We start from the raw sequence: 12,932 nt of genomic DNA, 5'->3' as shown, positions 1-12,932 counted from the left end.
AAGTGAATGTGGTGTTGTCACACACTCAACTTGAATGAAAAAACCATCACATTTTATGATTTTTTGTATAATATGTAAATGACGGGACATGATGTTTATGGGAAAAAAATCAAAGTATGAGAAGTTTTTCACCGGTGTAAGATAACCCCACATTTACTTTTTTTTTTTTCTCTCTCTCTATATATATATATATATATATATACTTTAGATATATAGGATAGCCGAAAGATGGTTATCAGTTCAAGGACGTTAATTAACCCGTTAGATAATTAGATTGAGATTAAGGGTTCATTTTTTGTTATGGATAATTTATTTCACTTTTGATAGAACATATAACTATCCTTTTTACTTTAAATAAAAACAAATTGGTCTAAATCTTATTTTTCCAACGTAAAAAGAGAAATTGGGTGTTAAGTTTTCCATATATAGTTTATGTGTTTATACTTTGTGTTGTACGTACAATTCAAGCTCTTGAAAAGATTTCTTCATATGAATATTACTTTAATGTCATAGAAATATTGAAAATGTGTTTCGCAATAATCGTAAGGGATCTTTTATTATACTAAAGCACAGTTGCTCTAATAACTTATCGACCAATCACAACTTTCGATTTCTTAATGTTGACTTTTGTTTTCAATTTTGACTTTAATTTACACTTTTTTGTTTTCCATCACAAATTTACACTTTTTACTCAATAGTTTTAATATAATAAATAAATAATAATAGCTAATATATATTCGATAGAATAATAGCTAATAGTTATTCAATAAAATAAGAACTAATATATATCCAATAGTATGTTCTATATAAATTAAAACTAATGTAAATAAAGTAAGATTTAAATAGTAATTATACTATTTTAATTTTAATATATATACTAAAAAACAATTGAACTAGTGACTTATTAACCAATCATATCGCTTGATTTCATCAAATTGACTTTCGTTAATGTTATCATTTAGTTTTATGCATAATGAATTAATAAAAACAAATAACTAAAATAACTATTTTTACAATGTTATTAATCACAAGTATGTTTATATTTTAATTCTTACTTATCTTTAATAATAATATCACATTTTCATTATGAGTTCAACTGGTTTCAAAAATTTCTATAATAGAGAAATTATCGTAGCATGTGCCTTGTAGAATGACTAAGGTAAACAATTTCATCAAATAATGATAGTGACGACCATGTGATTATTGTATTACAACTTGCAAAGTATAACACTTAAAACCGTATATTATTAAAATTATAAGCTTTTATGAACTAAATTTATGAAAATCTAATATTGATAATATCGAAAACCTCATGTCTAGTATTGGACACAGGTCTAAAATATAGTTTTATTAACTAACACAGAGATACATATATAATTTAACCTAAAGGTATTTAATCCATCCGAAGATATAAATTACACTATTTTTGGTACACTGATGTGAATCGAACCCCGACTTTATATCGAAGAGTTATTAGTTGGATAACTGAATGGAATTGTTACTTTCCAAAAACACGTAAGGATTAAGGAACTATCATCAAATAGTTTAATTAATAATGATCGATAAACACTAGATGATGAGCACCACCATAATTACTTTACCTCGACGGACAGTAAAGAAAAAGAAATTCGGTTACACCCTTGGTGAATACACTCACATTGATATATATGTATCTTTATCTTTATCTTTATATATACTAAAAGACAACTGACCTAATAGCTTATTAACCAATCATAGCTCTCGATTTTATCAAATTAGGATTTGATGATGTCATTATTTAATCTTATTAATTATTTAAATTTTTTGTTATTAGTATTAGTATTGTATTCTAATTAATAATAATAATCTATCTATTCATATTATTAACAAAGTTATTATCTATCGATTGGACTAGATATGTATTAATAAAACTTAACTAGATATATATTAAGATTGATAAAATTAATTTATGTAAATATAGATATCTATAAAAGATAATAAGTGAATAACTATATATACTAATGATATGATCGGAGGAACACACTAAACAAAACCATTTTTATTTATATATATAATAAGACAGTTGAACTAATGACTTATTTACCAATCAAATCGTTCGATTTTGTACCAATCATAACCCTCGATTTTTTAATGTTGACTTTTGTTTTTAATTTTGACTTTAATTTACACTTTTTTATTTTTTCATCATAAATTTACACTTTTTACCCAATAATTTTAATATAAATAAATAAATAAATAATATTCAGCTAATATATATCTGATAGAATAATAACTAATATTTATCCAACAGAATAATAACTAATATATATTCAATAATATGTTCTATTATATAAATATAAAATTAATTAATTAAAAATAAATAATATTTAATGTAAATATATTAAGATTTTAAGAGTAATTGTACTATTATTTTTGTTGAAGTAATTTTTAGTAATTGTCGTGACGCATATAAAAAAAAATGCATATAAAAATATATTTTATAACATGAAAACATATAATATTGTCATATTTTAATTGAGAAATTTAAGATATCTTTCATCTAAAGATAATATACTATTTCTAATTGTGTAAAGTTGGAATGTAATATACCATATGTAACAATAAAACAAATATAATGATAGTGACCTATTATGATTTTTTTAACGTTCAAATATTGCTAAGTATGTCACAATTTACAATTTTGAAGAACATATTATATTTTGTAATATTCAAATATCGCTAAACATGTCATAATAAACAATTTCGATGAACATATTTTTTAAAAATATTTTAATATAAACTCAAAGTGTTGATATATATAGATCAAGTTTTTATTACCCAAAATAATATATTAAATCTAAAGTATAATAAATTAACATCTAATATTAATAACGTGTAAACCTTGTGTATTAGACACGAGCCTAAAATCTAGTATCTATATTTATTCAAAAGCAAATTTCCTATAAATTTTTAACATTAAACTTAAATTTTCAATATTGATTATAAGTACTTTCCAAAATGCTTCTTCCATCTATTTTATATTTACTTAAAATAACTATAATACCCTTTCTCCTACCTTAAATCTCAACCAATCGTTTTTTTCTCTCTCCCCCATAAATCATTTATTCATCCAATTTATTCAAAATCTTTTATGTCAAAAACCGTACATCGATAAATTATATATAAAGATTCAATGGGTGTTCTTAAAATTTCATGTTCTTTCATTAGAGATGTCATTTGATATACTTTCGACGAATTTTTAAATCCGAGGACAGAGTGCGTACGGCTAAGACATTTGACTATCATACTCTATGACATATCAATTCCTATGACCTATCACACTTTATGACATATCACACTCTATAACCTAGCTATCACTCTCACCATCTCTCCACCACAATGCGCGAGTACTTACTTACTCTCGTATATAAAATGACAATTTATATGAAGTTCATTGAGTTAAAGGGTAATAACCTCTATAATCTGTTTGTCACACACGGGATACACACACTATGACATGCACACCAACATGTACACACATATATATATATATCAAAGATAATATATATTATAGTTCATATGCAAAGTTGAAATGACTCCTTGTTAAAGAACAAGGTAGATTTCGTTGCCCTTTGGCTTTCTTAAAAAGATAGAGCTAATTAACTCTTGTAGGGATAAAAGAACATTATATTTTATAATAATAATTACCTTATAACAAGAGGACGCTAAGTCTAAAAGCTAAGATATTAATTATTTGATTGCCGGAATAGATGCTAAATCGAAAAGTAAGATTATTATCAGCTGCATTTTTTCCAAATCAATCAGTTTCAAGTTATTCTAGAAGAATGTTGTTATCTATAGTAATACGAGTATTTCAACATAACATATACAATATAACTTCTATAAATTAGTCGTAAAATTAATGATTTTGTAACAAAATATTATGCTAATTTAAAGAGTTACTATTTTATTGAGTGTTAATTTACAAATCTTCTCTTAACTTAGAACTAAACAAATTATTAATTTTCTTGAGGTTTTTACTTTATCCTATATTAATTAATTTAAAATGATTAATTTGTCTAATTTGTACATTTAAAGATAAGTCTAAAAAAGAGATCAAACCATATGGCAAAATAAAAAATAGTGATAATGAAAGAGGATTAGTGAAATATATGTGTCATGTAATGTATGAAGTAAATTTATTTTTAAGTAAATGAAAATGATTAATTAATTTATAGAGGTTTACTCTATTTGTTACCTGAGACTACTTCTAACATACGACCATTAAATTAATTTTTATATGGCTGACGATTCACATGAAATAAGATTTAGATACGATAAGCTGAAAAATAATAATATACGGTAAATTGTTTATAAAAGACTCAATACCCGGCCATATATCTTTATCTTTAATTCTCTTTAATTGTATTGTTAATTAAAGGTGAAAAGGAGAATAAAGGTAAAAGAAGTTTTCTTTCCTAATTATCTCAAAAATTAGGAGAAACTTTAGAAACATAAAACAACTAAACTTTCCCTACTTTTCACTCCTTCCCTTTCTATACATAAAAAAAAATCTTAAAAATGCATTTTATAATTTTTCACTCTCCTCTCGTTTTCTTTCCACCCTTAAATAAACTAAGTGATCACATATAATTGGCTGGTACATTGCTTTGAAACTGACAAATATAAGTTTAATTTGACTGATTGAAGGAATTTGGTATCGGATGAGCCTGGACGAGCTAGATTCCATCGAACTTAATTTCAACAAGATTGGAATTGTTGATGATTTTCAATTTTGTTTCGTACTTTATGTGCAACTGATCGACATTAGATTTGAATCGCACTATTTGGAATACAATTTCATAGTTATATTAGCCCGGAGGGAGTACCTCTTGGGTCGGGCTCGGGTTCGCCAAACCGCTCGGCTACACCGCCGCCGACGATCGGGTAAGGATCATCTAAGCAAATTTGGGTAGCAAATCAATTAGTGAAGCCGAGTGTTGGGTTGAGAATTTCAAACGTTGCCTAGTGGGTCCCCCCAAACGGCTACTTTGACTGAAATAATAACAAAAATTGGGTAGGATTGGATATATTATGACTAAGAATTGGATAGTTGTGACTTCGAGGGTTAATTTCTGTTGGGGGATTACTCCCACCCCCGTTAGGGTATGAGATTGTCAGATCGGTCTCAAATTTTGCTTCCTCTACAAAATACTTAGTGGTCCGGGTTGGATTCGATCTTAGATTGGTTATTCACATAAGCATTGAAATTGCATTGATTATCGCTACAAGAAATCTAACTTTAGTGGACCGGCTTACTTTCGGGGGCGACATTTAATTTTATCGTCCTAAAAAGTTGCTAAATGGCAAAAAAAATAAAATAAAATAAAAAATATTCAGAGAGGATCTCATTGGCATTGGGTATTCGCATTTGGAACTGGCATTGGTCATTTGCACCGACTTGGAGTCGTGGATTTGTTTTTGCATCAGCATGAATTTTAATTATTTGCATTGCTTTTGGATTTCTCTTTGAATTGATTTTCGTTTTCAGTTTGACAAACTCTTGCAGTTGCATCGTTAATTACTTTTAGTTTGAGGGGGATGCTATTAGCATTATACTAACATAATAGTTTAGGTCTATATTTGTTTCCTAGCTTAATTATTACTAGCATTTAGGGTTTCTAGTTTTTTCTGTATTCTAATCTCATTTAATTTGTATCCCTATTTCATTATCATTTTGCATTATATAAAGCTTGTTTTTTTGTTTCCCTTTGATGTTTTGCTAATGAAAGCCTATAACGTGAATAAATTAGTAATATTATTACCATAAAGCTTAACAGTAAACTTTCAATATGATATAAAAGGTTTAAATTTTTTATATACGTTAATGACAACCTTAAGAATTATTATCGATCAGAAAGTGTTTCCACAAATACATGATAACTTAGTTAGATGAGGTCATGAGGTTATTAGCTAGCTAGCTCGATCGATCATATACATGAGTACCAAAAACAAAAAACAAGAAACTTACATATACACCTTTAAAGACAAATCTTGAGCCTATGACTAGTTTATTATACCGCTAAGTGACACATCTCAGAACCTAAAAATACTTTTTTTATTTCATCAAAAATCAAACATAAATTATATTTATATCTAATCACATAATGTTAGACAATTGCATATATATAAAGGTTTTTAACAATAGCATCACATAGGGTTTTTTGGGGTAAAATTGAGTTGATCAAGTTTTTCTTCATGATTAATTGTTGATCATTCATCAACTGCCAAATCCTCGATCATTCCCATCTGGTTAAGTGGATTGTTAAACATTTGGAACTCACAATACTTACAACTTGAAGGCATAATAGATCCCATCCCCAATTGATGATGATGATGCTTATGAATAACATCAATGTTTGATGGAATGATTGGATACTTGCGTGATATCACAACCGAATTAATTACATCATCATCGGGGTGGAAAATTGAGAGAACTTCAAACCCTTGGAGATCTTGAGGATCAACGACCGGGTATAGAAAAGCTCGGGCCCCATGAGCACTCCTCAACATCAAGATGGAGCCCGGAGCCATGTACTTGGCCAAATGTTGCACCACTTTAACCTTCTCATCGATATCCATCCCTACAAGTGCAGCAAGAAATATGACATCATACTCCTTCAACTCATCGGTCACATCTAATATATCGATCGTGTGAAAGACCATCCTTTTTGACAAGTCAGGATCGGACGAAACTAAGCAAGAAGCCATAGAATTCGCCAAAGGGTCAATGTCATAGTTATGAACAATTGTATCCTTGAGATGATAAGAAGCCAATACAATTGATGTAAGCGGCAAAGGACCAGACCCCACGAAGGCAACGCGCTTCGGGGGTCCATTGTCCTGAGCCGGGTAGTATTGAATGAGAATATCATATTCGATACGAGTAAGTTTAATGTAATTGGAGTAGTAAGGAAAAACATCAAGATGATTAACAGGGTTTGAGAAAGTAGTGGCTAAAAGGTTGGAGAAATGGCCTTCTAAATGGCCCTCAGCTTCACCACAAAGCCTAATGAGTCTAGACCTTATTTCTTGAATATTATATGGAAGATTTGAGATATCAATAGAAGAAGGTGGGATACAAGTATGGACTAATTCTGTGAAGAGAGTGTCGACATTTTTGGATGGTTTTAGGGTTTCTAGCTTTGAAATTTTGTCATAGATTTGGCACACTTTTTCTACTAAAACTTTGTGATCTTCTTGGAGTGATGAACAACCCATGTCGACACTATGAGGAGAGGTCATGTCTTTTAGGGCAAAAAAAGATTCTGTTTATTGAAAGACTCAAAAACGTTCTGCAAGTCAGAAGAGAGAGCCAATGGTTGGTTAAATTGTGTAGGAATGTCAAGGGGAAGTGTGCCTATTTATGGGCACTTGTGATTCTCATCCAACATTTTTTTGCTTAAATTTAACTTGGCAAGAAAACGGAATAATGGTCTATACTTGCATAAGTTACGTTTTAATGATGGATCGTAATCAAAATAATAAAGTATATATGTTATATTCAAATTATTAATTTATTAAGGTATGTTTTACATTTTAGTATGTACGTAGTGTTATCATTCGATTCACATTAATTAGATTTAGTGGCATGTTAAAATGATGAACAAATTATAAACTTATTGTTATAAACATAAAGGTTGTATAAATGGTTTAATTGGTGAATATTGAGTTTGTAAAAATTTACTTGTAAAAGGTTAATTTATAAACCTAGAATTACTCTTAGATTTAATTGTAGATTGATATGTCGTCATAATATATGATAGGTTAATTATTAATAACTTAATATATGTGATCATCAAAAAACTCTTGTCTAGTTTCTCACGTAATTAACTTCAGATCTTTGTCCATCAATATTTCTTTTTATATTCGTTCATTTTCTTCGAATTGAGAGGATCAGCAAATTCGGATAAAATAGGGTTTAACAGGACCACATAAAATGATTGGAGGAATCGAAAGCAACAAAATGGCTTTGCTTTTAGATAGAAAACAACCAGCACTACTAATAATTATCAAAAACTCGCTTCAAAATTTTCAAAGAAAACCTAATTATCTATATCTATATATACTGTATTGTAAATCAAATAATATTTTTAACTTTTAACATTTAACATTTTATTATTCATAGAAATCGCATTACATCAATAATCTACTTTATACGTTGTCGTCGTCACCACCAGCCCTCCCATCGCCGCTACTGCATTGCCACCGCTACCTATTACCACCGCTATTACACCACCGCATCATACGGGTACCGCTCTAATAGATATTAGAGCAAAACTTTTGTTCTAGCTAAAAAGTAAAAAGAGAAAAGTTATCCCACCATCTATCTAATATTAGATATACAATTTTAACTTAAGTATTTTGTTTTCAATTCTGACCATAAAACTTTTTGTTTATGTTATATAATATTATATAAAATATATGAACAAATTGAGTTTTAAAATATATTTTTATTGATATAAGTTTTATTAGCTAATATATAATACAAACAAAGATATTTATAATTAAAATTGAAAAAAAACTTGACAAGTCAAAATGTAATATTTAATATGGGACGAGCGTATATTAAGCTATAGGGTGAATAAAAACCGAAAGAAACTTGAAAAAACCAATAAACTTCAACAACAATAATAAGCTCCAATCCTGTTACAAACGAGGTACATTGGAGATGAGATACAGACAATTATATTTACATCGAAGGGTAGAGAATTGCTCATTTAAAAACACCTTTTTAAAAGTGTATGTGGTTGGAACAGTACAGTCTTAAGATTTTTAAAGGCTTTAAGAAACATTAAACTTGAAGGCCTGGTTAATTAACATACTTAATAAAATATAGAAAGAAAAAAAAAGTTACTTCAACTTATTTTGTTGAACAAATAAAAAATGGTGTAAAGGTTGATAGGAAAATCAATAAAGTTACTAAAATAAAAATTGTATAGTAATACTAAGCATACTACAAAAAGTTGAGTGCTTAGATTTTTTTGGGCCCAAAACAATTGTTTAGACTTTAGGTAGGTGTGTACAAAAAAATTAAAATTGAAACCAAACCCGAAAGTCAACCCGTAACCAATCCCGGTCAACTCCGGTTTTGACCTAACCAGTTCGGGTTTGACCCAACCCGACGGTTACTAACTGGTTTGGGTTTTCGGATTTTTTTATCGATTTGAAACCGGGTTAAGATCGCGTTGGTTTCAGCTTTTGGTAAAAATTACTCGGTCAAACCTGAATAATACTCGGTTAAAGTTTAACCCAAAACCATTACAAACCGGTTTAGATTGGATCAAACCCTGTTTTGGTCCCATTGACCAAAAACCCAAGTCGTATTCGGGTCGGGTTGGGTAAAAACCAAGTTTACACACTCTTATCTATATCTATTTTGAACATTGAAATAGATATGTAAATTAATGGCACAAGTTATAAAGTGCCAACTAATGTTTTCCACTTATTGTGGCATAAATATTAGGGCAAATATCAAATATCTCCTTCTTAAATCCCCTAAATATCATATATACCCAAATTACAAGTTTTCAATGCATGATGTACAATGGTTGTAAAACAATGTTTGGGTAGTGATATTGTAAAAACTTTCTATAGTGGCACATAAAAAAATTGTCACTAAAAATATGTGCCACTAAATTGCATTTTATTTGTAGTGATATTGTTTTAACTTTTAAATAAAAATGTATGTTATGCTAAATGCATTGTAGTTCTACTAAAATATAGTTTCTTGATTAGTTAATTTCCAATGAAAATTGTTTTATGTTTCCGTTTATACTATCGATAATCTATATCTATTATATAAAAGAGCAAGCCTTTTTTTTTAATCTCAATTAAGGATTTGAATTACCTAGATTACCTTTCTTATTTATTCATTAATTAAAACATCTCTACCTAAGACATATATAATACCCTTAAATCTCAACCACTAATTTTTGTAACATCCCAAACTTTACATGTTTGCCGTTTGATTTGTCCATTAGTCAACGTTAGGTTACGTCAAGTTATGTGCCTTAAATGGATTATGTGATTAAATGCTTATGTATTTAATATATGAAATATAAGATTTATGTGTTAATGTGCAATACGATAAAAGTGATGAAAAGAATGATAAATTATGATAAATAAAGTCACAAAGTGTTTATGATAGAAGTTAAGGGTCGTTAAGTATTCCCGTATGCGTTAAACGAGCAACTAGGTTACGAAACGAGTTATAAGAAAAGTGCAAGGACCTAGATGTTAAATCTTGAAATTGTTCCAGCAGATTTAGGGTTTAGAATCACGTCCCATGTGCCCTAAAATCAGATCCAAACATGCATAAAAGTTTCACACACCAAAACCCTAAGTTTCTTCAAGTTCTAGTCGATTTCGGGGGTTTTCGGAAGGAATTTCGCTTGCTTTCCGATCCATTAATCATTCCTACAGGTATTATATCATCAATTGATTTTTGATTAAGTTTTAAAGTAGGTTTTGTCCATGTGGATTCGACCATGAGGGTTGGGGTTGTTGGAAGTTGATGTTTCCGGTTGAAAACGACGTTTTCATGAGTAAAATCATTAATAGAGTTGATTAACTATGTCAAGATGCAAACTTTAATGTTGAATAATGTTGTTTATATGTAAATAAGTGAATCCAGTTGTTTAAGTAGATCCATGTGTGTTCAATTGTGTTTTTGAATCAAACGTTGCGGTTTCGATTCGTTTTGATGATCAAAAAGAGAGATTCATTTATGCAATTGATTCAAGGATTGATTGATGTTTTCAAATGCTTAATTGTGACCTATTTGATGTCAATTTAATGGGTGTAATTCGTGGTGGAGGTTTGGGAACCGTTCGGAAGGAGATTAAAGAAGAACAAAAAAAGGTTCTGTTGGTTGGCACCCGAGGTGCGGTGCACCTGGTCTTTGGTGCGACGCACCTGAGTTGGGTTTGAGTTTTCTGTTTGTTGGTGCGACGCACTGATGGGGGGTGCGACGCACTTGCTTGTCTGGTGGTGGTTTAGGCTTGTTTTAGTGCTCGTTTGACCCATAGACCTTAAGTATAAGTTACCTAGATGTTTAGGGAACTTAGAGAGGTTCTTTTGAGCCCCGTTTATGTTACCTATTGGTTGTATGTTTGCTATAGGTAGTCGGAAACACAAACAAGGCATATTAACTTTGCATATTGCTTGTGGTGCTCGTCACGAGGTAAGATAACATCTTTTGTCACATGGGAGACAACAAAACATAGTTTTCTTAAAGTAAACTTCCCCAAATGAATGATTGAATGCTTGTATGTGTTCAGGATTATATGGGAGGTTATGATGGGATTCATTGTGATTACCCTTGAATGGTGAATGTTAAGCTTATGCATGGTATAACGAAATGATACGATGTTTATGTCATGAACTGATGTATGATGAAATGAAGTAAGTGATCAGCTCAAATGTACATGATAAAAGATAAGATGTTAATTATGATGATCTAAATGTATTATGCTATAATGCGATTGAAATCACGAATATGTAACATTAAGTCAACATGATAATCAAATGATATAATGAAGTATTGCAATCACGTTAAGAGATATGATGTTATGAATGATACGTCATGTCAAATGATATGATGATGTGATGACGATATTATGATACTATAATATAACGATATGATGTTATTATGGAATGATGATATGATGATGTATGCATGTCCTATGATTTACTTGCATGGCTTGAACACCTAGTCACTAGACTTTTATAGGTTTGCCATGACACGTGCATGATTAAGGGCCTTAAAGTAAAGAAAGACGTATGTGATTAGTTTAGGTGAAAATGTAGCCTAAGCTAATATAAAGTAAATAAAGATATATGTTATTAGTTTAGGTGAAAGTGTAGCCTAAGCTAATATAATAAAGAAGTCTCGAGCATAAGTAAAGTTGTGTTAAGCTTAACCCATGCTAGTTCTTCGGAACTAGTGTGTACGTGGTCACGTGGTATGGGAATCTAGGTACCTCTCCGTGGCATAGTTATGTTTGAGTGTATCCGGGTGGAGTAACTAACCACTACACACACAAAGTTTAAACGGTATACTCAGTTGGATTGCTTTGTCTTTCCTTAACGACGACGATGGACCACCGTAAGGTCTACCCATCAAGTCGGGTGTGAGGTCCCCATGTAAGGTCTTATGGCCGCCTACACACAACCCCACATCCCTAAGTATGTGTGGCTTATGTCACATAGCCTACGTCTAGGCAAAAGGTAAGAAAGTAAAGAAAGATAAGAAATATGAAAGGTAAAGGTTTATGATAATAGGCACATTTAGGACTACGATAAATTCCTAATGTGTTAACTTATGTATGTTGCTTTAATGTTGATGATATGATCTTGCTAATGTATGATGTGATGGACACCATAGTGATATGGTGATCTTAACGTGCTATGACAAATATGTGATATTAACAATATAAAATGTTTTTGTTAATATATAATGAATTGGCAATGTTTTCATAAACTTGTGTTATCTTACTTAACTTTTAAAGCTAACACTTGCTCTTTTAAAAAACGTTGTTCCCTCAGGTAAAACAGGTTGAGCTAGTGAAAGACTTAGCTTAGTGATGCGGGTAGTTGCTATGATGAAGACATTTAGTTTTCCCGCTTAGTCATTTATGATATCCTTATTGATAATTGACTACTTTTAATATGACTTGGGTATTGTTTATGTTGGCATTTATGTTGGTGCCAAATCTAGATTATTTTATACTATTTTAATGATATGATGTTGTAACACCACTTTATAAATGAACTATCCGTTAAGGGTTAGTTATGTTTAAATGATTCTGTTTTTCGCATTTTTAAACGTTGTTATGCAAAAGTTAAATCCAGATTTTAAAATAACGGGTGTTACAATTTTTTTCTCTCTC

General features: G+C 30.1%; 1 protein-coding gene across 1 annotated transcript; it reads right to left on the bottom strand.

The window, feature by feature from the left end:
• Positions 1–5,832: 5,832 nt before the first annotated feature.
• On the bottom strand, positions 5,833–7,389 carry LOC122596364 (nicotianamine synthase-like). The gene has a single exon (XM_043768930.1). The coding sequence runs from the start codon at positions 7,282–7,284 to the stop codon at positions 6,253–6,255; it is 1,032 nt and encodes a 343-aa protein (XP_043624865.1). The 5' UTR covers positions 7,285–7,389; the 3' UTR covers positions 5,833–6,252.
• Positions 7,390–12,932: the final 5,543 nt, after the last annotated feature.

Source organism: Erigeron canadensis, chromosome 4 (genome assembly GCF_010389155.1).
Source record: "Erigeron canadensis isolate Cc75 chromosome 4, C_canadensis_v1, whole genome shotgun sequence".
Classification (NCBI taxonomy): Eukaryota; Viridiplantae; Streptophyta; class Magnoliopsida; order Asterales; family Asteraceae; genus Erigeron; species Erigeron canadensis.
The sequence above is the reverse complement of the archived record's forward strand: the minus strand, read 5'-3'. Positions and strand labels throughout refer to the sequence as shown.